This window comes from Mauremys mutica, chromosome 1 (genome assembly GCF_020497125.1).
Source record: "Mauremys mutica isolate MM-2020 ecotype Southern chromosome 1, ASM2049712v1, whole genome shotgun sequence".
In the NCBI taxonomy this organism is placed as follows: Eukaryota; Metazoa; Chordata; order Testudines; family Geoemydidae; genus Mauremys; species Mauremys mutica.
The window spans coordinates 103,057,771-103,081,181 of NC_059072.1; the positions used below are offsets into that span (position 1 = coordinate 103,057,771).

General features: G+C 42.0%; 1 protein-coding gene and 1 long non-coding RNA gene across 7 annotated transcripts in view; one reads left to right on the forward strand and one right to left on the reverse strand.

Annotated features, from left to right (window-relative positions):
• The window catches only part of TBXAS1 (thromboxane A synthase 1), a 329,156-nt gene that overhangs the window by 298,482 nt on the left and 7,263 nt on the right, over window positions 1-23,411 (reverse strand). For 2 of the 6 annotated variants that reach the window (XM_044988623.1, XM_044988630.1), the window contains exon 2: window positions 11,201-11,363. The exons of 2 other annotated variants lie outside the window; for them this stretch is intronic. In XM_044988623.1, coding sequence (XP_044844558.1) covers window positions 11,201-11,298 — 98 coding nt within the window. In that variant the 5' untranslated portion in view covers window positions 11,299-11,363. Of the gene's footprint in view, window positions 1-11,200; window positions 11,364-13,262; window positions 13,489-23,411 lie in introns of those variants that run through there. 2 more of the 6 variants (XM_044988637.1, XM_044988639.1) reach the window with 2 other exon arrangements.
• Window positions 13,623-15,733, forward strand: LOC123350210. Its single transcript, XR_006573728.1, has 4 exons — window positions 13,623-13,708; window positions 13,860-14,064; window positions 14,739-14,919; window positions 15,625-15,733. It is a non-coding gene; the product is annotated as an uncharacterized LOC123350210 (long non-coding RNA).

Below are 23,411 nucleotides of genomic sequence, written 5' to 3' on the forward strand. Positions count from 1 at the left end.
GCTGAGCCAGCAGAGAGAGAAAAAAAAGAGAATGAAACATTATTTATGAGGGTCCATAGCTGGATTTTTAAAAAGTTTGAGAGGGTGGAGGGAAAAATAAAAGTTGCCATTGATAGAACACTCTGGAATACATATGAGGCGAGGAATGGCACAGGGAGAATTTTTATGTTTACTGTTCAACTTCTCAGAAAGTCTGATCAGTCAAGGCCAAATTGCCTGCTGGATTAAATCCGTTTAAAATCAGTGGAGTTAGGCCAGAGGAGAGTTTGGCCCAGAGTATTTCAAATAATTTAAATTGCAGATCTATACCCCTTGAATGAGGGCAACTGAACCAGGGGAAGGGAGGTATTTATTCCAGGGGAGGGAGGGAGGCAGGCAGTGGTGCTGCCAATATCCTCTCTTTGGCAGGGGCAGCAGAACAATTTTTAGAGCGGGGGTGCAGAAAGCCCTTGAACAAAACTATAAAGCATTTGGTTGCTATTATTACTTCAAGCTAGGGAGTGTTCTGCACTCCCTCCTAGCACCAGAGCCCCTTCCCCCCTGGGGTTCTGCCAGGGGAAAGCAACATCTTTAAAACAGCTTATTAGTTGCATTGCAATAGTGTGTAGAGGCCCCAACCCAGACTCTCTTTATGTTAGGCACTATACAGACACAGACAGACAGTCCCTGCCCCCAAGAGCCCAAATACACAACACAGACAGAGGGCAAACAGGCAAAGAGAGGCAAGTCATTTGCCCAAAGCCACACATCAGGCTAGTGGCAGAGACAGAAACAGAATCCAGGTCTCCCTACTCCCAGTGCAATCTGGTAGGGGCTCCACAGAAGCCCCAGGAGCAGAAGCTTCCTGAAAAAGGAATTGAGTCAACTTGTCTCTTGTGAAACTTGGCCCTGCCAAAGCTAGACCAGCCCAGATCCAAGCCCACAGTGGAGCAATGGCTGTGGGCAGTTTCTGCAGTCACATCCCTGCTCACCAGAAATGAAGGCCAGCAGCCAAGCCGCTGTCAGCTTGTGCCGGGGTGATCCAGCAATCGTGACCTTTTTGTTTGATTTAACTCACTTTACAGCATTGGAGGGCTGTTTCCCACCTGAGCTCTAAAAGTTTTCCAGCGGAGTCCCAAGATCTAATGTCTTCTACAGGACAACCCTCAGTGCACAATTAGAACCAATCTCCCTACTCTAAATCAAACTTTATGCCTGAATAATTTAAGTGTCCTTTTTATTTATTTATTTACATAAGACTAAACAACCCAGGTATGGATTTTTTGACCTGACACTAATATGGTGCAATTCATTCCTATGCAGAAAGTCAACTCAAGGCCTAGGCGCTACTTAAGCCCTATTTTGAGGGCTTAAAATGGTGCCTAGATCTTGTGCTGGTCCTCTGAATGTCACCTTTAAGGAGAGAAATGAGGGTGAGAGGAAGTGGGACTGTTTTTAATGTTTCCTCTGAATGCTGTGGGGGGGCCTCAGCTTTGGCCGACACTCTGTCGCCTGGCAACTAATGGCCTGAGCCCTTCCCCCCTGCAAGGGGATGCTAAAGGTGTTGGAGACAAAGAGATCAGGTGACCTCCTGGCCCAGGAAAGAGACAGAGCCCAGAGAGGAGGGGCTGGAGGGGGTTTGGTAGTTTTTGGAAGCTGGCTGGAAAATGGAGGAGAGCCCCGACGGGGCTCGGGCCTCCCAACGGGGCTCAGGCCTCCCTAGGGCCCCAGACAGACCTAACTAAAGGGAGTCCTGTTGTCTGTACCAGCAAGACCTGTTGTGGACTGTGTTCCTGTCATCTAAATAAACCTCTGTTTTACTGGCTGGCTAAGAGTCACGTCTGACTGCGAAGTGGGGATGCAGGACCCTCTGGCTTCCCCAGGACCCCGCCTGGGCGGACTCGCTGTGGGAAGCAAACGGAGGGGCACATGCTGAATGCTCCTAGAAGAGACCCAGGAGGTGAAGCTGTGTGAGCTTCTTGCCCTGAAGGCAGTCTGCTCCGAGGGAGAGGAGGCTCCCCCAAAGTCCTGACTGGCTTTGTGGGGAGCAGTTCCAGAGCATCGCCCGGGGACTCCGTGACAGAGGGTATCAACGTTACACAGCACTCAGGAAGCACACGGGTTTATCAGAAATAAAAGGGTCTTTATAGTTTATCCTTTGACGATACTAAAAGTATTTTGCTCTGAAGCCACAAAAATGATTTCAAGGAACTCCTTTTCCACCTCACCCCAAATAAAGAGATCTTTGTTTTCAGAAAAAACAGCACAAATTAATATTGTGACAGAACTTCATACCAGTTCTTAATCAGATCTTCCTTGTTTTCAGAACTAAAGATATTTAGTCATTAGGGGCCAGGCACTCTTCCAAATCAGAATTCATTTGCTTACTCTGCTCCCTTTCAGGCAAAGCTTGGTCTGGCCCATCCAGAGCCAACTGGTTTTCTCAGAGGGGGAGTCACACATTGCACAGTTCCAATAGCATATTATATTTGACATTTTAGTGGAAAACCCAAATTTGCTTGATGTAAGACTGTATGACAGAAGCAATGAGGAGTTGCAAGATTTTCTGTCATCAGTGGTAATTTGCCCACATTTCGTGTTCAGTCAGATCCTTGCAATCTCATGTGGTGGAACCTTTGAACAAGACAAAGCATTTCTTCCAATTTAAGGGCCATTCTCTGAAAAGCAGCCAACAGGGCCAGATGAGGATAAAAGGAAGGGTTTCCCACCCAGCCACCACCTGTCAACCTGATTACTAGTATAGGGTTAACCACACTCTGTGAGGTTACCAGATTATAAAACGTGGGTCACTCAGCCCATTAGTACTAGTAATGGGAGAACCAGAGAAAGGATCTGTTTTGGGGCCCCAATCCCACCAGGTGTTCAGCATCTTCTGCAGTGGGCTAGAAGCTGAGGTCATTCATTGTGTAGCTGGTCATTCATGAATGGAACGGGAGAAAGAGGGTCAGATTTCAAGAGAGACCTAATTTAGGGAGGGACCAGAATGCAAATTGGGTTCAGGCTGCTACTACACAAACAGGAGGGCCTCAGCATGTTACATTAGCCTCTTAGCATGTTAAATAGACTTCTGTTTCCTGCTGGATCACCTATTACTAGTGAAAACCACTTCCCAGCAGCCCAAAGTTTGGATGCTTAATTGAATGCCTTGAATCTGTGAAGCTGGGCTGGAAGTCTTGTAAAAGCATGCTCTCATAAGGCTTGAAGTTAGCCTGCACTTGGGGGATTTCAACACATGTGGTTCAAACAGGAACAAAGTAGTGCAGCGTTATGTGGGGGAAAAAAGGAAATTACTTGGAAAAAATGGGGGGGGGAGGGGAGGTCAAAAGTCTTTCAATCTTTGAATTAAAAGCCTGATTTGCACAAGTTCTTGTTTTATCCAAACTAGTTTTCCCACCCCTACTGATGCATAAAAACTGGTAGGAACGGCCAGTAGAACTCCTACTGCTTTGAAGGTTTCAGAGCCAACCCCTTGCCCCAACATCTGATTTGATAAATTTCAGAAAATAATTTTAGTACTTTTTATTGAAATGGACATAAATTCACATTTGGCTCATATTTTCAAGAACGTTATCTTGAAACAAACATGCATTAAGACAGGGGTGGCCAATCTGTGGCTTCGGAGCCACAGGCGGCTCTTCAGAAATTAATATGCAGCTCCTTGTATAGGCACCAATTCTGGGGCTGGAGCTACAGGCACCAACTTTCCTATGTGCCTGGGAGTGCTCACTGCTCAACCCCTGGCTCTGCCACAGGCCCTGCCCCCACTCCACCCCTTTCCGCCCCCTCCCCTGAGCCTGCCATGCCCTCATTCCTCACCCCCAGAGCCTCCTGCACACCACAAACAGCTGATCGGGAGGTGCGGCAAGGCGCTGGGAGCGGGGGGGGGGGGGAGCTGATGGGGAGGCTGCTGATGTATTACTGTGGCTCTTTGGCAATGTACATGGGTAAATTCTAGCTCCTTCTCAGGCTCAGGTTGGCCACCTTTGCATTAAGAAAACAAAACTTTAGCAAGACCTGAAAGAGAAGCAGTACAACACCATTGCCTCCAAAGAAGATTAACTAAAGCAGTGTAATTATTTTCCCCTTTTATACCATGATGGAAGATGAATTTATTTAGAAGTGAAATTGCTTTTTATCTGGGTTTTTAGTCCTTTAGTAAATCATAGGGTTTGTTGTACTCAAAGAAACAGACCGCAGGCGTCACTAGATCCTAATTTCATATCATCTGCAAACCAAAATTAAAAAAAAAAAAAAAAAAAAAAAAAAAAACCACACACAAAGACATCCTTTTAAAGAGTCTGACAAGAAACAGTTTCCTTCCATTAGCACTTTTTTCCTCTTTCCCAAGAACGAAGATTTTTATTTTTAGGTGGAAAATTAAAGTGTTGAGATTTTAATTTCTCTTTTCTCTCTTCCTTTCCCCTTTGGTTGATCATATTTTCTTGTCTTTGTCCAATTGCTACAGAAACTCTCTCAGGGAAGTGTATCAATCCTCAAAGTTTTCACTCCCTCTCCCAGTCAGCTATCCATGAGGCAGCTCCCTTATTGAGGACAGTAATTTCACTAGGTCATCAACAGGGGCAACTCATACTTTGCCTTTTAAACTGAACGTAATACACCCAGATATGGTATGAATACTTTAGCTCACAAAGAGACAGCACACACACCAGCAATATCCCTGAGGATATACTAGGGGACTTTTTTCACCCTTTTGGGATACAGCACTGTTGTAACAAAAAAAATGAAACAGGGAGTCTCAATACAGTTTCTGTGGAAACAGGTGCATGTCTCAAAACCATCACATTCAAATTCCTGGCAGTCTTAGCAGTGTAGTTAATCTCCATGCCCATTCAGATCTTAAGGGCTAGAGGGCAGTTCAGAGATAGGCCTTTCAGCTAATGAGGACTGATGTTGTGAGAAGAAGCCGGCACTGCCCACACGACATCAGCATCCAGTGGGTAAGTATAATGTAGTAAGTATCAGAGGGGTAGCCGTGTTTGCTGCTTTTACAGATCCAGACTAAGAGTCCTGTGGCACCTTATAGACCAGGGGTAGGCAACCTATGGCATGTGTGCCGAAGGCGGCACACGAGCTCATTTTCAGTAGCACTCACACTGCCCGGGTCCTGGCCACTGGTCTTGGGGGCTCTGCATTTTAATTTAATTTTAAATGAAGCTTCTTAAACATTTTTAAAACCTTATTTACTTTACATACAACAGTAGTTTAGTTATATATTATAGACTTATAGAAAGAGACCTTCTAAAAACGTTAAAATGTATTACTGGCACACAAAACCTTAAATTAGAGTGAATAAATGAAGACTCAGCACAGCACTTCTGAAAGGTTGCCGATCCCTGTTATAGACTAACAGATGTATTGGAGCATGAGCTTTCGTGGGTGAATACCCACTTCGTCGGATGTATTCACCCACGAAAGCTCATGCTCCAATACGTCTGATAGTCTATAAGGTGCCACAGAACTCTTTGCTGCTTTTATAATGTAGTACTGTACCCCAGTTTCCAGTCCTATTGATCTGGTACCTTTCACAAGGCACTACAGTTTTATCATCATAAAGTTACGATACAATTCATTTTTACCCAGCTTTTAGATTACACATTATTGGAGATGGGTGAGAAGAGAGAGACAGTTTTGGTTTAAGTTTTGCAAAGTCTTATAATCTGGGTTTTGGTTTTACAAAACTAGGGCTTGGATTTGATTTTTTTTTTAAACCTGTATTCTCTGGGACCTCACCAGAACCCCAGATCTAAACATTCCCAATGTTAAGTGGTTGAAATATCTGAAACCAAGCTGTCCCAAAGGCTGAGTGTTCTAAATTGGTCAGTTAGAGATGGGTTTCAGCTGTGAACTCTCATCCAAATCCAGACCAAGGTTTAATTGCTGATCCAACTCTCAACTTTTCCAAACTCCTAAAATTCAGGGGCAGAGAGGGTTTAAGAGAATTGTTCTAGTTCCAATTCTTCTCTAGTTTATACAAACTGTAAGCTCTTTGGGGAAGGGATTGTCTTTTTATTATGTGTGGACATTATCTAGACCAGATCTCTGATCTGCGCCTCTAGGTATCATACAAGCAATAAACAATTTTACATGTAAAACTGATACCTTTTGAATTATTTGGCTTTACAGCACCAGGCAAGGACATCGTAAGTCCCTGTTTCACAATGGGTAAAATCTAAGCATGGAATGACAAATGTGTGTCTCTCTCACATGCAGAAACACACCTCCCCTTCAACTTCCAATTTTCTAAAAATCAGGTTTGTTTAGACAAGCAGTTGAAAATCTAGTTTGAACACATGCATCAGAAAGCTGTGACAGTGTCTTCATAATGTAAAGCTTATGGTACATTAAACTTTAAAAGAAAAGATATGTTCCTGTTTTCATTTTATCAACAGTTTCACAGACAGCAAAAGGAAAGCCACAAAATGATGTTTGCACCCACAGCCAAGCATGAGAGACCCAACTCAGCATCTAGTTAAAATGAAAATGAATACTACTACTTTACACAGCTACACTAGAGCATCTTTCACTGTAGCATATCAAAGGGCTCTGCAGATACTAATTAAGCCTTTGAGATATTATTATCCCCATTTTGAAGATGAGGAGAAACAGCCACAGAAAGGTTAAGTGAATAGACTGCTAGTCTTCACATTGGGAGCTAGAAGAGGAAAGTCCGCTTAGGAGGAACTTTTCTGATAAATTACTATGATTAATTATTTGAGCCTTTGTCATAGATCAGGACCCTATTGTGCTAGGTGTTGTGCAAACACAGAACAAAAAAAGACTGTAATTCATCAGAGTATCCATTTTGGTTATCAGAGAAATGGAGGGAGAAGAAGTGGACAGATTTTCAAGTGTGCTCAACACACAGCAGCATTCTATGACATTTGGCCAGGTTTTCAACAGAATTCAGCACCCAACGTGCTAAATGAACACTGAAAATGTGGCCAAATTTGTATTTTGTAAAACTGTAAAGATTGAATTGGTTTAATAACACAGGTTGCTAAATGAAGGACAAAAATAGTAACAGATGATAGCCACTATAAATGTTACCCACTTAATTAAAAAAAAACAACAAACAAACAAACAGAGAGTACTTTCATAATGAGATAAAGGTTTTACATCGGACCTGTGCATTTTGGGAACTTTATGTAACAAAAAAAAAGGGGGGGGGAATGTGTGTGTAGAGTGTGATTTTCAAAGGGTCATGACTCGGTGAAACCTAAAACAGTTTTCTTCAGAAGACTCAAGGAAGCAAGGATCACCAGACACTGGCGAGGTCATCAATCATTTTATTCTAGACAGTCACCCTCCATGTGCTGATTGGCTGCTTGCACCAATCCCTCCTGGCCTTACCTCCTTCACAGTCACTCCACTTCTGCCGGACTCCACCTGCCCTCCATCCTTTCCTAATTTTTCCCCAGTCCCTCCACAGCTGCCTGTTTACTTAGTCCCCTAACAAACCTCCAAAAATGATTTTTAAAAAGTTGTAGAACTAACATAACATTTGCCAGCATCACATTATTCACTCTGCTCTTATATCCCTTTGCCTCACCGGTGCTGACTTTTGTTCTTGCCGGTGGGTGCTCCTTTCTGCCCCATCCCCTCCATGCGAGTAGTGTGCAGGGGCTTTGGGGAGCAGGGACATGGTCCGGGTCCCACAAAAGATTAATTCAGCCCTGAGGGTACGGAGCACCCCCTATTTTTTTCAGTGGATGCTTGAGCACCACAGAGTTGGCACCTATGCTTTGCCTGCCTCTCCTCCCCACCTTCTCTTTATCTTGTCTTGTTTATTTAGATTTAAGCTCTCAGAGCCCGGGGCTGTCTCTTAGGCCTGGTCTACATTTGAAAGTTAGGTCAACAGGGGTGGTGACCTAACCACCCTCTAGACTGACATAGTTATGTTGACCTAACCCCCAGGGTAGACACAGCTATACTGATGGGAGAGTGTTTCCATCAACGTAGCTACTGTCGCTCAGGGAGGTGGTGTTCTTACAGAGATGGCAATTCCCCTTCTGTTGGTGTAGGCTGTGTCTACATTATGGGGCTACAGTGACGTAGCTATGCCAGTACAGACATACTCTTACCCTCTGTTTGTATAGTGCCTAGAACAATGGGCCCTGATCTTGGCTGGTCTCTAGGCATTACTATAACATAAATCATACATTTCTGCTGAAGAGGTGTTTGAGATACATTGCAATCATTTCCCACTCCTTACATGCAAAATGGCTGAACCATTTTCACTCAAAATTAAACAAGCAAATAAAAAGGAACCTTCAGGCAGACGTCAGGCCTGAAAAATGAAAATTTCAGAAAGTTATAAGCAAATGAAAATAGGGGCTTAGGATGGAAACATTCATGGAATCTTAACTACGTAATTGTTCCTGCCATCATAGCCATGTGCAGTGACACTACAAAGGAGCTGCACAATGGCATATGCCGCATGAATGTAGCGAGTAAATGCTCTCTAGAATTATGGACACATTTCTATTAGCAACCATATGCGTATTATTTTCAATAATTCCCTGCTTGCAAGGTTTCAGCCCTGAAGGAGTTTTTATAACACACAGCAGAGCTAACAGCTCCTTATAAATAGCAGCTAGGTTGGAAAAGGTTGATAGGCTTCTAACAAACAGCAGAAACCACTTCTCTTCTTACGGTTGCAGATGGATTTCAAGCCACTAACCCTACAGCTTGAATCATTACATTTTAATGAAATAAACAACAAATGGATGGTGAAAAGATTATGTTCGCTAGGTGAACTTTCACCAGACAGCTCGGATAGGTTGCCCAACACATTCTACTAGAAGTTTGAGAAACACAGTGTCTTTTCATTGAAATAATGGCCTCCAGGCATCTGTATCCTTTAATTATCTACGTTTGTATTAATACATCTCCACAGATCAGCAGCAAGAGTTATAATTGCAATTGCACTGATAGTAAGCACCATATTGTTAGAACTGCACACTCAGTCCAACTTCTTTCCCACAGGCTTATAACGTCACAAAACATGCATTTTTTCAGGGGAAAACATTGGATGCTTGATCTCTAACCTAATGACGATTCCCCCCTCTTTTCCTGCTTCAAACAATTCTAACTACACTCTTTTAAATAAATCTATGCCCAAAAGAAACGAAGCTTGAAAGCTGAAGTTCAGCACAGGCTGTGGGTCAAATCCATGACTGACGAAACAGGACTTCATTAAGTCAATAGAGTTACATGGTTACTGATGCCAACAATGAATTTTGCCCAGGACTTAGACCTCGTCTACACTACAGAGGAAATTTGATCTAAACTACGCAATTTGAGTTACGTGAATAGTGTAATTGTAGCGTAGACCTACTTACCGCGGGGTCCACACTACACGACGTCGATGGGAGACGCTCTCCCGTCAACTCCCCCTACTCTTCTCAATCCGGTGGAGTACAGGAGTCGACGGGATAGCGATCTGGGGTTGATTTAGCAGGTCTTCACTAGAACCACTAAATCAAATCGCCAACGCATCAATTGTCACTTGTCGATCCCCCAGGAAGTGTAGACAAGCCCTTAGTCTGAACAAATGATTGCTTTTGATTTAACAGAGAGTTAGGGATTCCTGAAAAGCACACACACTGGACAGGGTCAGCATGTAGATTTATTATATTAATAAATGCACACCTGATGGCAGATACATGCACTTCTCAGAACTGTGCACTTTTGGAAGCTTGTTAACAAGCAGTAATTGTGGCTTTGCCTGCAACCTCCCACCCCAGTGGGGGCTCTCCAGACCCTTTTCTATCTCCCTAAATTGTTAGGAGTTGGGGTTCCCCTCCTTGCAGCTGAAAGTCTCCTATGGTCTAAACATCATGAACTAATGTGCGGGCCTGATCTTGCACTCCTGACTCAGGCAAAATCCCCATTGACGTCAATGGGAGTTTTGCTTTAGTAATGATTATGGGCCAGATCGTGGCTTTTAAACCACAATCCACACTGGACATTGGGTGTGCTGCAGCAAGAATCTTCAGGGCGATTGATCTGGATCTCAAAAAACAGACCACAAAACAGATGGGTTGGACTGTAACTTTTCAAAGGAGGTTTCGGTCAATTATTATTTTAAACCAAACTGGATCACCAACATATCTATTTAATACATTCTGCCAAATCACCTAGGGCCCAACCTCACTCTCTTTGAAGTCAGCAGGAGTTCCCCCTCTCCTCCCCCCCGCCCACTGACTTAAATAGAAATGGATGAGGCCCTAAGAGATTCAAGAATCAAGGCACATGCAGACGAGCATCTCTCATTAACACACCTACAGAAACGTCTGTAGTACACTACGGTGTTATTACTGTGTTTTATCTTTATCTTTGCTGGTGGTCTAAAGACTGTATTGATCTTAGATTTCCTAATATTTTCCTGTAATCTCTTCCTTGGACACACAGAAACAAAGAACAATGGTTGATGATGGGGCGAGTGGGGAGGATTTGAGGTACAGCTCTACTGCCATCTCTGTTTTTACTAAACTATTGCTAATTTGCCTAACAGATAATCAGCACACGTAGGCAAGGTTCTTTGTCCACTGTAATCCAGTTCTTTCCTACTTTATAAGCCTCCCTCCACATCCCCTACTATGTTTATGATTAGGTTGACAAACAGTCTACTATGTACTCAATGTGAAGAAAAAAAAATAAGCAAGGGAACTCAAGTAGTGTTTACAGTGCTGGTAGGTTTGAGTTGAAAAGCCAAGCAAAGGGCGTGGGTAAGATCAAGAGAGAAAAAGGTCCATTGAGACTCTGCAAGTGACATTATACTTTTTTCCTTTTCAAATCTGACCACCTTCAACATCTCTCACATGGAAACTTAGTGGGGATGAAACCAGGAGGTATTAACAGAAATTTGATATGTTTCTATAGAAATTACTCTAAAAACCTAGACTTTAATAGGGAAATTAAAAAATAAATTAAAAAAACGTATAGAAAAGACAAAATTATCTCGCAAATTTGACAAGACTTTCTAACAAGTGTCTATTTTCTTCCTTTAATCTCTGCATCTGCCTCCACTCCAGACTCTTAAAATAAAACACTAAGATATTTTGATTGGGGGGATACACTTGTGCTGAATTCCTGCTAGGAGAATCTACTCCTGGAGCTAATTTTTTGGCTGGCTTTCAGTATTACATAGGTCTCATATTAGTATGAATACACTTACCAATAGAGTAACACTAGGAGGATCACCAGCAGAGCCACTGTTACAGTTGTTCCATTGATTTCCATGAAGACAAATTTCAAGAGATCTGCAAGCTCCATTTTCCTTCACTACACAGTGCTGGGCTTGAGATTGATGGGGAAGTCTCCTCAATAACAGATAAAACCTGCCAGTTACATGAATGACAGTCTGTAGTGAAACAGGAACCAAGAGAGCAAAGTCTGTCAAACCAACTCTAATTATGAACTTTTCCTGTTCTCACTGACTGCACCCTCAGAGAGAGGCAGAAGTTAAGGGTTTCCTGCGTAATGGGATGAAGCAACTTTTTTTTCGCCTTGATGACGGTCGCATTAATAAATATTTACACAGCCGCTGCTTGAGACATCAGAGCTGGCCCATAGGTTTGCAGCAGGAGGGGGGAAAATAAAAGAGGGAATATATCACGCGTATGTGGAATAGATTTGGAAAAAAAAACACACACCTCAGTGAAGCCAGTGTACTCTGTAAATAGAAATAAAAATAGAAAAGTTCCTTTAAAATGTGAACAATCTGGCAACATACTACTGATGCATGGGAAAATTGCTCAATAGGCAGCCCTGGAAATGGGCTGTCCATAGGAGAGGCGCAACAACAGCGCAAGCATCCCTCGATGACTCAACTCTGACTTGAACGACCATCTCAAGAAGCAAAAGGGTAATTCTGCTTTCCTGCCAGTTCAGTCCTTGGTATCTCAGATTAGACAGTAAGCAGAGTTGAAACTAGGGGGCATCTCTATGATGGGCACACAACTACTTATACATAAGCTATCAGATGCTAGTGAATTTCAAATCACTAATGGTTTGAGCCATAGTTAAAAGTGACTTTCAAGTGAGAGAGATCCTCCACCATCCATGAGATTCCTGGTCCCTAGGGCCATCCAACATATTTTGTTATTACTTAAAGAAAAAATAGATATCGCACACAACCTATTTGAAAGTTATGCAAATTAAAATATTCCCAAAGAGAACTAGATTTGTAAATTATCTAGTAACCTTAAGAACTAGACATTCTGCTCATCGGATTCCCATAACATACAAGACGAAAAGTAGCTTCTTCTTATACAGCCCCCTGAGATAACAGCTTAGATATAATGTGTGAGGCTTATCCAATATCACCGTATTACATTTCCTTCTCTTATCAGAGAGGTTAAGAATATAGGTATCAGAAAAGTAAAAATCTCTAACGCAATAGAGTTTAATTTTAAGATGATTTGGCTCTACTATAACTGAATCACTGCTATTTTAGTTCTCAGTGCTTCACAACTACATTAATTCCTTTCCAGCTCTGGATCCTTACAAAATAAGTAAAAGGTGTTAACCAGCTCATCAGCTCCACAGAGTAGCACAGTAATTCACAGAAAACTTTGCTTATTGTATTAATAATGCCATTGCTTCCAGATGCTACTCTGGGTCAATAAGAGCTCTGCCCATTTGCTGTTGGCAAGTTGTCCGAAAACAATTGCATCACAATTCAAGACTGGAGACGTGAAGGATCAATCACTGGGCACGCACTGATCCCAAATAGCACTGATCTTGCTGAACCTTAGTTTATATGGAATATTTCTTAAAAGCTTCTTTAAAAAGGAGGATGATTAGTCACAAATCTTGAGAGTGAGACATTAGATATTTTGACTTTACTGCACTTCTTTGTTAAAGAGCGCATATAGTTGCCCACAGTAGACCTGATGCTTCTCCCAATGAAGGCAATGGCAAAAACTCCTGTTGAGTTCAGTCAATACTGAGTTGGACCCAGATCTTGCTTGATTATTTTTAGAAGCTCAATGGAACTTTCCAGGATCATGCTTGGAGGAGGATGGGATGTATTTGTTCTTAAACACACACATAATGAAATAAAATGGATTTTTAAAATCCGCATCCCATTTGGAAAAGAATGAATAAACAAGTAGTTTGATTGTTGTTGGGCACTGCATTTTTACACCTCTGCACCTGTTTCTTGCTAAAGTTTTTAACTTGGCATCTTCACTCAGATAGAGGGAAAGTCGTACAACACTAATCCCAACGCTCACCTGGAACATGCCTCACATGCCCATTCGCTACAAGGTATTTACAGTGATACCATAGTCAAGTTGCTAATTTCCCAAAAGACACTTTGTCTCAAAGATCCAGCTGATGCCTTGTGGAAAACTTTGAGAAACATTCTATTTATAGGGCCTGTTTTCAGTATTCCTCTTCCCTCACCTCTTCGTTACAAGAGTCATTTGCATGAGAAACATGTTTATTGAAGAGTTAATAGGAGACTTATTTTTCCATCTCTACTCACAGTCCTCTGCTGAATGACAACATCTGGTTGGTATGAAAAGTACTATGATGTCAGTCAGGAGTATGTGACTTCATAGAGGGGCAAGTTCTGTTTCTCTCAGTCAAATGCCCGAGAAGGTTGAGGGGAGGTAAAAGGGGGAAGGAATCCTCTGCACTCAGGGAGCAGAGCTTCTTGGTGACTGCTTACTGCAAGGTAAGGGCACAGCAGGGCTCCACTCAGGTTGCAGCTCACGTATTCAGGGACAGGCAGGGGGAGTAGATCCACAAGGATCACAATCCATTGACATTTATACGTGCTCATCACTATGACATCTTCTTCCATCCCAAATTCTCCTCCACCGCAGGGAGAACCCACAGAGTTCAGATCTGTTCCACACAAACCTATTCTTGGGTGCTTCATATCCGGACCCTTCCCACCTTCAACGTGCAGCAGAATCACATAATTAGAGGAATGCAGCGGCAGCAGAACTAAAGTAGAAGAAAGGCCAGGATTTGGCCTGCACTGCAGAAGTAGCTGAAGCCTTACAGAGCAAGAGAGCCAGTTTACATGTATGTGTTTACAGCAGTAAAAAAGAAAAGAAAAAGGGAAAAAAATGAAGTACAGAAATTGTGTGACAAATACTAGAAAGTGAACTGTTCCTCAGCTGAAAAATAGTCTAAGTTTTCCAGGAAGACTTAATGATTTTAAAGCCTTGTCCACATGACCAGGAATAGTTTTTAAACACAGTTGCAACAGAACTAGTTTCTAAGGGGGAGGGATAGCTCAGTGGTTTGAGCATTGGCCTGCTAAACCCAGGGTTGTGAGTTCAATCCTTGAGGAGGCCACTTAGGGATCTGGGGCAAAAATTGGTCCTGCTAGTGAAGGCAGGGGGCTGGACTCAATGACCTTTCGAGGTCCCTTCCAGTTCTAGGAGATTGGTATATCTCCAATTATTACCTATTACCTTACCTATAAACTGGAATGCAGCATAAATATTCTACCACAATGAAAACCTTCAAAATGCTTGCCATAGACTGGTCTAGTGATGACACAGAAAATATGGAATAAATAATTAACAACAACATTATAGATCTCAAGACACAGGCCAGAATCCCTGGCCTAATTTAGGCCTAAGCTTTTAAAACATATCAAACAGCACGTACCGTTTCTGTGTTTCATAGACAAGATATATAGGTTGTGTAAAAGCTAAACTAACTTGGTTTAACCATAAACTCTTGCTAAGGGCTTGTCTACATTACCTGCTGGATCGACGGGCAGCAATTGATCCATCACGTCTAGAATAGATGTGATAAATTGACCACCGAGCACTCTCCCCTCGACTTCGGTACTCCACCAGGACGAGAGGCGCAGACGAAGTTGCCAGGAGAGTGTCAGCCATCGATTTACCGCAGTGAAGACACCCAGTAAGTAGATCTAAGTACGTCGACTTCAGCTAACATTATTCATGTAGCTGAAGTTGCTTAACTTAGATCGATCCCCCCATACCACAGTGTAGACCAGGCCTAAGTAAATTCCTTCTATTTTATATGCTTTATGTCTATACATTTGTAATGAACACACTGTAGATCTATGTTATTTGATATAAATTCAGAAGGTATAATTTTATTACTAGAGATAGGAAATCTAAAAAGGTGTCAATTAACATTTAAAAAGCTTAATTATCTGATAGAACTGTCTAAAGCATTCTTTAATAGACCCCTTCAGTTCAAGGAAGTTTTGTAGTGTAAGCAACCTGACCACAAACCAATGCAAATAGTTCGGCCCATGCTGTTTATTTTAAATAGAAATGTGATCAATAAGATATATACAAGCAACTACTCTAACAAAAAGGTGTTTATATATTAGGTATTTGTTTTGCATTATACACAAAGAAGCTGATGTAGTCAAGTGGAATATTGAGAAGCTAATGTGAAAGCAAATCTTTAAGATGAACCAACCAAAATTTTCTAAGATCATAAAGCTTGATCAACAGTGTGCTTGGCAGTTGAACAGATAGTTTCACACTTAAAGCCATCCTACTAACTTTATCACTGAGGTGTAGGGAATATTCAAGTATGGTAGAGAAGTGTGTGTTTCATATTATTGCATTAATTGTTATCTCCCATTAGTGGAAAGGTCATGGAGTTGTGCAAAGTCAACCAGGCAACCACACTGTAGAGGGGCCCACAGAAAGTAACTTGCAGAGGTAGGTCGCTGGCTGGAACTGAGCCATCACGTCTTCAACATATGGCCCAACATGGCTAAAACAAACTCGGATGGCACAAGAAATCTTGCACAAAGAACCTGGAATTTTTCAGACAATTTACAAGAAGTCATAAAGGGGACTCCTTGTTTTCTCATTGGACGATGGGAAGGAACACAACTTGTGTTCTGGTTGAACATGTAAAGTCTTCGCCAGAAACATACGTTACTTTCTGACTGCCATGCCTTCCCCACACCGCAACAACCCCCCCCACCACCACCACACACCCAGTGAGCTTTTCCAAGAAAGGAACTAGGCCATACAACCGAGCAGAACATTTTTAAAATGCCCTTTGTTGTTCAACATGTTGCTCCCTGAAGCTGAAATATATGGAAGAGAGCGCGCGAGAGAGAGAGCGCGCAAGACTGCCATTGCCTGCACAGCAAGAGCTCTCCCTGCTCCGTAACAACTGAAGTTTTGTAGCTAACAAGCACCCTATTAACTCTGGGCTTCTCTACATAAACACTTGGTTTCTGGCAAGCTGGGGTGTAAATCTACCCTCCATTAGCCTGCCACATACTACACCGAAGGGAAGAAAAGAACAAAACAAAAACAAAACCATAGCAGTGATTCTCAGAGCCCGGGGCTATGGACTCAGACTTGCACGACAGTGCTAAAAATAGCAGTGTAGCCATTATGACTTGGGAACTGAAATCTGGTAAGGGGTTTGGACCTCATAGTCTGAGCAGGAATGTCTACACAGCTACTTTTAGCAATGCAGCATGTTCTTAGACATGGGCTCTAAGACGCTCTACCACTTTTTTTTTTTTGCAGTGGAGATGTATCCTTTGGGTCTGTGTGGATCCTGCTGCCATACAGTAAAAGTTCTTTAGTGCACTTTGAAATAAGAGTAGATCAAAGCACACTAGGGAACTTTCAGTGCCCAGCAGCAGAGTCTGCATGGACATTTAGTGCACCCCAGGCTAGTGCAGGGTAGATTTAAACTCTAGCTTGGCAGGAACTAAGTGTCCAACAAGCCCTTTATCTAGAGAGACTGCAGCAAAATCCAGAACAAGAATAGGAATACATCTGTCATAATACTTAAGCCAGGACTACGCTACCACTTATTTCAATATAACTTACATCACTCTCGGGTGCAAATAAGCCACCTCCCTGAGCAACACAAGTTACACCAACCTAAGTGCTGGTGTGGACAGCACTATGTCGGTGAGAGAGCTTCTCCCACTGACATAGCTACCACCTCTCACATAGGTGGATTTATTATGCCAGTGCGAGAGCTCTCTCCCATCAGTATAGAGTGTCTTCACCAGACATGCAGCTGCACCTATGTAGTTCTCCTAGTGTATACTAGCCCTTAAAGTTCATTCAGGTGATTCACTCAATCTCTAGAAACCAGTCACTGCAATTGTGAAGCTGAGCTGAAGAAGCCACCTTCATGCCACTTTCAAAAGTGACTTTTATACATGAATTGTTTACCCAAGTGGTGACCGGCTCATGTTAAACCAAATGCTCCTCAGACAGTACATAACAGAGTTAAAGCTTTTGAATGACTAAAGTGTATAATGTGTGCTTATACTTCACTTACAAATTTAGTCGTAGTTGTCTAGAACTTACACTGAATCACCAAGAGAGACAAGGCGGGTGAGGTAATTATTGGACAAAAGTTCTGCTGGTGGAAGGGACAGGCTTTTGAGGTTTATAGAGCTCTTCTTCAGACCTGGAGAAGGTAATCAGGGTGTCATATCTAAGGTGGGACAGATAATTAAGCATAAGAGGTTCCCACAAGTTGAAGGACACTACTTAAAATGAAGTGGGCCATAACACCTCTGCAGTAGTGGGACAAAGGAGGGTTAGTAGTCAGCATGGTGTGTTACAGTGTGTCTGTAAAGTCCATGGCTTTTCCAATTACCCAGTGGAGTTATGAATTTAAGTTCCCAGGCTTGTCTTTTGAAGATGCTGTGCAGGTTTCCTTTGAGGATGAGGACAGAGGTTAGATATGGAGTGATCACTTTGTGAAAAGTGTTCACCCATGGGTGATAGTGTGGTTTTGTCCTTTATCATTATTTTGTGTGAGCAACCCATATAGTTTTATTGGGGCATCTGATACACTGGATGAGATAACCACATGTTGTGATAGGCATGTGCAAGCCGCATGGATTGTGATAGGTGTGTTGTGGGGGGCAATTGATCATCACAGCAGTGGAGATGTGTCTACCAGTTTTTGCTTTGGCAGAGTCTGGTGCTGCTTTGACTTGATATGTCCTGGTCTGTGGGGAGCTTGCTTCTGACCATAAGCTTAACAAGGTTGGGGCTTGGCTATAGGTAACAGATTTCTTGGTGTGTCTGGGGTGGTTACTAGATCTGTGGAGGTAGGTATAGTGATCCGTTGGTTTCTTGTATATAGTTGTCTGTAGGGTTCCATTACTGAAGCTGATCATGGTGTTCAGGAACTACTGAATCACTAACTCTAATGAAGGGATAGAGTCTGGAGAAACTCTTTATATTAACTAAGCCTAGTACTATTTGAAAGAGGAAACTGCTTCCCTACAAACAAGTTAGTTGTGAGAAATCCTGATTATTTCAGAGAGTTCATACTAGAAACCACAAAGATTTTATGGCCAAGAGAACGAATGGTGTCTTACACAGAAAGAGGAAGAAACTTTGAATTTGTTTGCAAGCTAAAGGTTTTACCACGATTTGAACCTTTGGTTAAAGTAACATAAGAGCTTACAGTATTTGTGAAACTCCAGAGAAATTAGAATAGCTTCAGAATAATTACCTGTATATTATATTTGGTTTAATGTGTGGTAATCTTGAGCATGTATTAATAAGGTAGATTTGAACTCAATTGACATTCTTCAATAATTAGTAAGTTGCCTAAATTTCTGAAGTCCTACTTTAGAATTGTTGGTTGAACCAACAAGAGAAGTGTCCCATAAACTTGACTATAGATACATATGGATCTATAGTTTCATGTTGATTCCAAAAATCACCTGCCCAGACTAATATAGAATTAGGATAAAAGTTTGCCTTTGCAACAAGACTGTGATAAGACTTTGAATTAATTGAACTGATGTATTAATTTGTGTTGTAACATCCCTTCCCCATGAAAAAGAACACCATCATATATAAACCATTCATCCCCAAAGACATTGCATGTGATTGGATATCTGTCACAGAGGTCATCCAGTCCAGGCCCCTATGGTGAGGCAGGACCAAGTAAACGTAGACCATCCCTGACAGGTATTTGTGTAACCTGTTCTTAAAAACCCCCAACAGGGACTCCACAATCTCTCTTGGGAGCCTATTCCAGATCTTAGCTACCCTTTTGTTGAAAAGTTTTCCTAAATTTCCCTTGCTGCAAATTAAGCCCATTAATTCTTGTCCTATCTTCACTGGACTTGGAGACAATTGATCGCTGTCTTCTTTATAACAACAGTTTTCAAATATATAGAGGGCTATCAGGTCCCCCTCAGTCTTCTTTTCTCATGACTAAACATGCCCATTTTTAACCTTTCATCGCAGGTCAGTTTTCTAATAATTTTTGTTACTCTCCTCTGAACTCTCTCCAATTTGTCCATCTCTTTCCTGAAGTGTGGAGCTCAGAACTGGATACAGAACTCCAGCTGAAGTCTCACCAGTGCCAAGTAGAACAGGACAGTTACCTCCTGTGTATTACATACAGCACTCCAGTTACTATACTCCAGAATTTTATTAGCCTTTTTTGCAACTATATCACATTGATGACGTATTCAATTTGTGATCCACTATAACCCCCAGATCCTTTTCAGCAGTACTACCACATAGCCAGTTATTTCCCCATTTTACTGTTGTGCATTGGATTTTTCCTTACTAAGTGTTGTACTTTGGTTTGAAATCAACAACATGAAATTCAACAAAGACAAGTGCAATCTCCCATTTGTCAGTCATTTTGAATGATAATCCATTCCTCCAAAGGGCTTGCAACCCTCCCTGCTTGGTGTCATCCACAAATTTTATAATCACACTCTCTACTCTATTATCCAAATCAATAATAAAAATATTGGCTAGTACTGTACCCAAGACAAATCTCTGCAGGACCCCACTAGTTATGTCCTCCCAGTTCAACTTCAAACCATATCTACTATTTGATTATGGTTTTTCAATCAGTTGAATACCCACCTTACAGTAATTTCATGAAGACCACACTTCCCTAGTTTGTTTATGAGAATATCATGTGGGACTGTGTCAAAAGCCTTACTAAAATAAGATACATCACATCACATCTACTGCTCCTTCTCTATCCCCTAGGCTAATAACCCTGTCAAAGAAGGAAATTAAGCTGGTTTGGCATGATTTGTTCCTGACAAATCCATGTTGGCTTTTACTTTTAACCCTATTGTCCTCCAAATGTTTACAGATTGATTGTTTAATAATTTGTTCCAGTACTGAATCAGGTTAACTGGTCTATAATGATCTGGGTCCTCTTTGTTCCCCTTTTTAAATGTAGGTGCTATATTTGCCCTTCTCCAGTCCTCTGGGACCTCACCCGTCCTCCATGAGTTCTCAAAGATGATCGCTAACAGTTCTGAGATTGCTTCAGCTAGTTCCTCAAGTACCCTAGGATTAATTTCATCAGGCCCTGCCAACTGGAATACATCTAACCTATCTAAATATTTTTTACCCTGTTCTTTCCCTGTTCTGGCTTGCATTTCTTCCCTCCTTGATGTTAATATGGTGTTCAGTATCTGTTCACAATTAACCTTTTTAGTAAAGACTGAAACAAAATAAGCATTCAACGCCTCACTTCTTGATGTCATGTGTTAGCAGGGCCAGAGAGCTAATAGGTAGTGGACGTACACTTTTCCTTTGTCTTTCTCTTGCTCCTAGTGTATTTACAGAATCTCTTCTTATGGCTTTTTAAGTCCCTTGCTAGGTTTAACTCATTTTTGTGCCCTAGGTTTTCTGATTTTGTCCCTACATGCTTGCACTATTCTTTTGTACTCAACCACTCTTTCCTATTGAAGCTGTTCCCCTTTGGATAATTACTTAAAGACTCACCAGGCCAGAGAAAAAGAGAATGACTGACTCTATAGCCTGGAAGATGACCCAGGATCCATATCCCTTTCTGCAGTGACTCTTAATTTATACACCATGGAACAGCTTCAACGGGTGAGACTGGATGAGTACAAACTATTCCCCAGCTCAGTGATTACAGCACTCTTCTGAGAGGTGTGGTAGACTCCATTCAAATCCTCTCCCTCTTAGGCAAAGGGGGGGGATTGAATCTGGGTCTCCCAAATCCCAGGTGAGTGGACTAACCACTGAGCTAAAAGTTATAAGGTGGGCAGTACCATCACTACCTCCTCCTGAGGCCAGATTCTGAATAGGATCTCAGCCGGTTGGTGACCCCCAAGCATGTCTACTGGATCAGGCTTGACAGGCACGCTCCCATTTATTTTCCCCCACTTCACCGATCACTCTATGACTTAGGCTTCCAGGCAGCTAGAGGGAGGCTGCAGCGTGTGTGCCCAGAGCCAGAAACATAGACACTTAGGAAACTTTCATCCTGAAAACTTAGGCACCAAGTGAGTTTAGGCACCTACAGTGTTCAACAGCAGCTAAATGGGGGTTTTGTGGATCGCAGTGGAGACCAGGAATGGGACTTAGGTGCTTAAACCCCAGTTTTAGGTGCCTAAGTACATTTGTGGATCCAGGCTTAAGGTACATGAGTAAGGCTGGCCCTAAGTCCAAGACATCTCAGACTGGTTGTCCAACAATTCTGCAGCCAATGACCAGGTAGTTATAATGCCCTAGATGCTGTTTTTTCCAAATGATTAGCAATACTTAGAGACCCATCTTGTATTTATAGTTACAGAATCCCTCCCTTAACTCTCTAGACTATGATTAAAAAACTGACAGTCTTCCCCTGTATCAAACAGAAGGGACTCTATTAGAGAGCAACTGCAGGCAGCCTACTTAAATGTAGGACAGTGGGTTCTGAGAGAATTAACCAATGATCGCTATTCCACAGACAAAGTACTTGTGTTTTTCGAGTTTGCCAGCAATAGAAATCCAAACTCTTAAGCAGTTCACAGTGCCCCAACAAAAACAATTCCATGTGCCTCAACTAAAGGAGTCACAGGAGCAAATAAAAGGGGCAGGGCAAGGCAAGAGGAACAGATGAGGAAAATCGGATTAGAACAGCTTGTCACAGGTCACGGATAGAAGGAAGTTTATGTTAGCATCACAGTGTGCAGTCATCTGTAACCAGTTTCTGCTTGTGGGAAAAAAAACTGATCAGACCTTGAATTGCAGAACACAATTGCTTATTAGCCCATTGAAAAGAGCAAGAGATTGCAGGTACTGGCCACATGCAGCCTGACACCGACATCCTGGAAATGGGCTGAATCACCCAGGCCTAGGGAAATCAGAAAGTTATTAATACTTGGGAAATAAAAGTGCAATTACAAAGTACCTGGAAACAGCAAAACACACCTGCAAAAAACCCCAGTAGCCTATAAAACTCTACAAAACACAGAATGAAAAGAGAACAGGGAGTCTGGAGCCTTTGATGAGTAGAAGGACCCATACTTTGGCCCAGTTCTGTCACCCTTCCTTACTTCATGTAGTACATACTCACACAAGAAGTTCCATTGATATAAATGGGACTGCTCACATGAATAATATTATTCAGTGTAAATAAGGGGTTACAGAACTGGGCCCAAGAAAGAGCACAGGCCAGATTGTCCAACCCCAGTGATTCTAACAGCCACAACTGTAGGTAAAGCATGAGTGAAGGTAGGGTGACCAGACAGCAAGTGTGAAAAATCGGGACAGGGGGTAATAGGCGCCTATGGAAGAAAAAGCCCCAAATATTGGGACTGTCCCTATAAAATAGGGACATCTGGTCACCCTAAGTGAAGGGGAGAAAGAATGTATGATTAGCAGCAGGTTTGCATTATGTAGCCATTCACAAGCCAAAGAGGGGGAATGACAACTCTAGAACTTCCATCCAACCAGCACATGCTAAAATGGGTGAGTGGATTGGCAGAGAAAAGACCAACAGGGAAAGCATCTAAAAAAGTCATTGGTCTAATACTATTGTTGCAGGAACTTTTTAAAGATCAAGAAGCATATAAACCACAGTGGTATGCTGTTATGCTATTATCCCACATGTATATGTTTAAAGGAAATGCTACTGCAAAAAGATTACATTCAACTGTAAGGTGTAATCAGGAAGCTGTCAATTACTGTTCTTTTTTAAGCCTTTTTAACAATAGTCTGTTAGAGTCTATATGAGGCCGCAAAAGTAACTCCTTATTGCATTTAAAAGTTCTACTGGTGAATAAAAGATATGGGGAAATTTTCAAAGGCACAAAGTAGCAGATAGGGGCCTAACTCCCCACAGAAATCAAGGGAAATTAGGCACTTAACTGCTATTTGTGCCTTTTGAAAATCTCCCACACAGTATATACTTCAAAAGCAATGAGTGCAATGTGTAGACATCACAAGCTTTTAGACATGCATATACAATGCAGAATAGTCACCACATTCTGTATTAGAATGGATACAGTTGCCATAAGAAGGGGATGGGGAATAAATTCTTTCATACATTGGGACAAAGTCAGAGGCGACGCATAAAAGTACACCGCTACCTCGCTATAACGCCACCCGATATAACACGAATTTGGATATAGTGCGGTAAAGCAG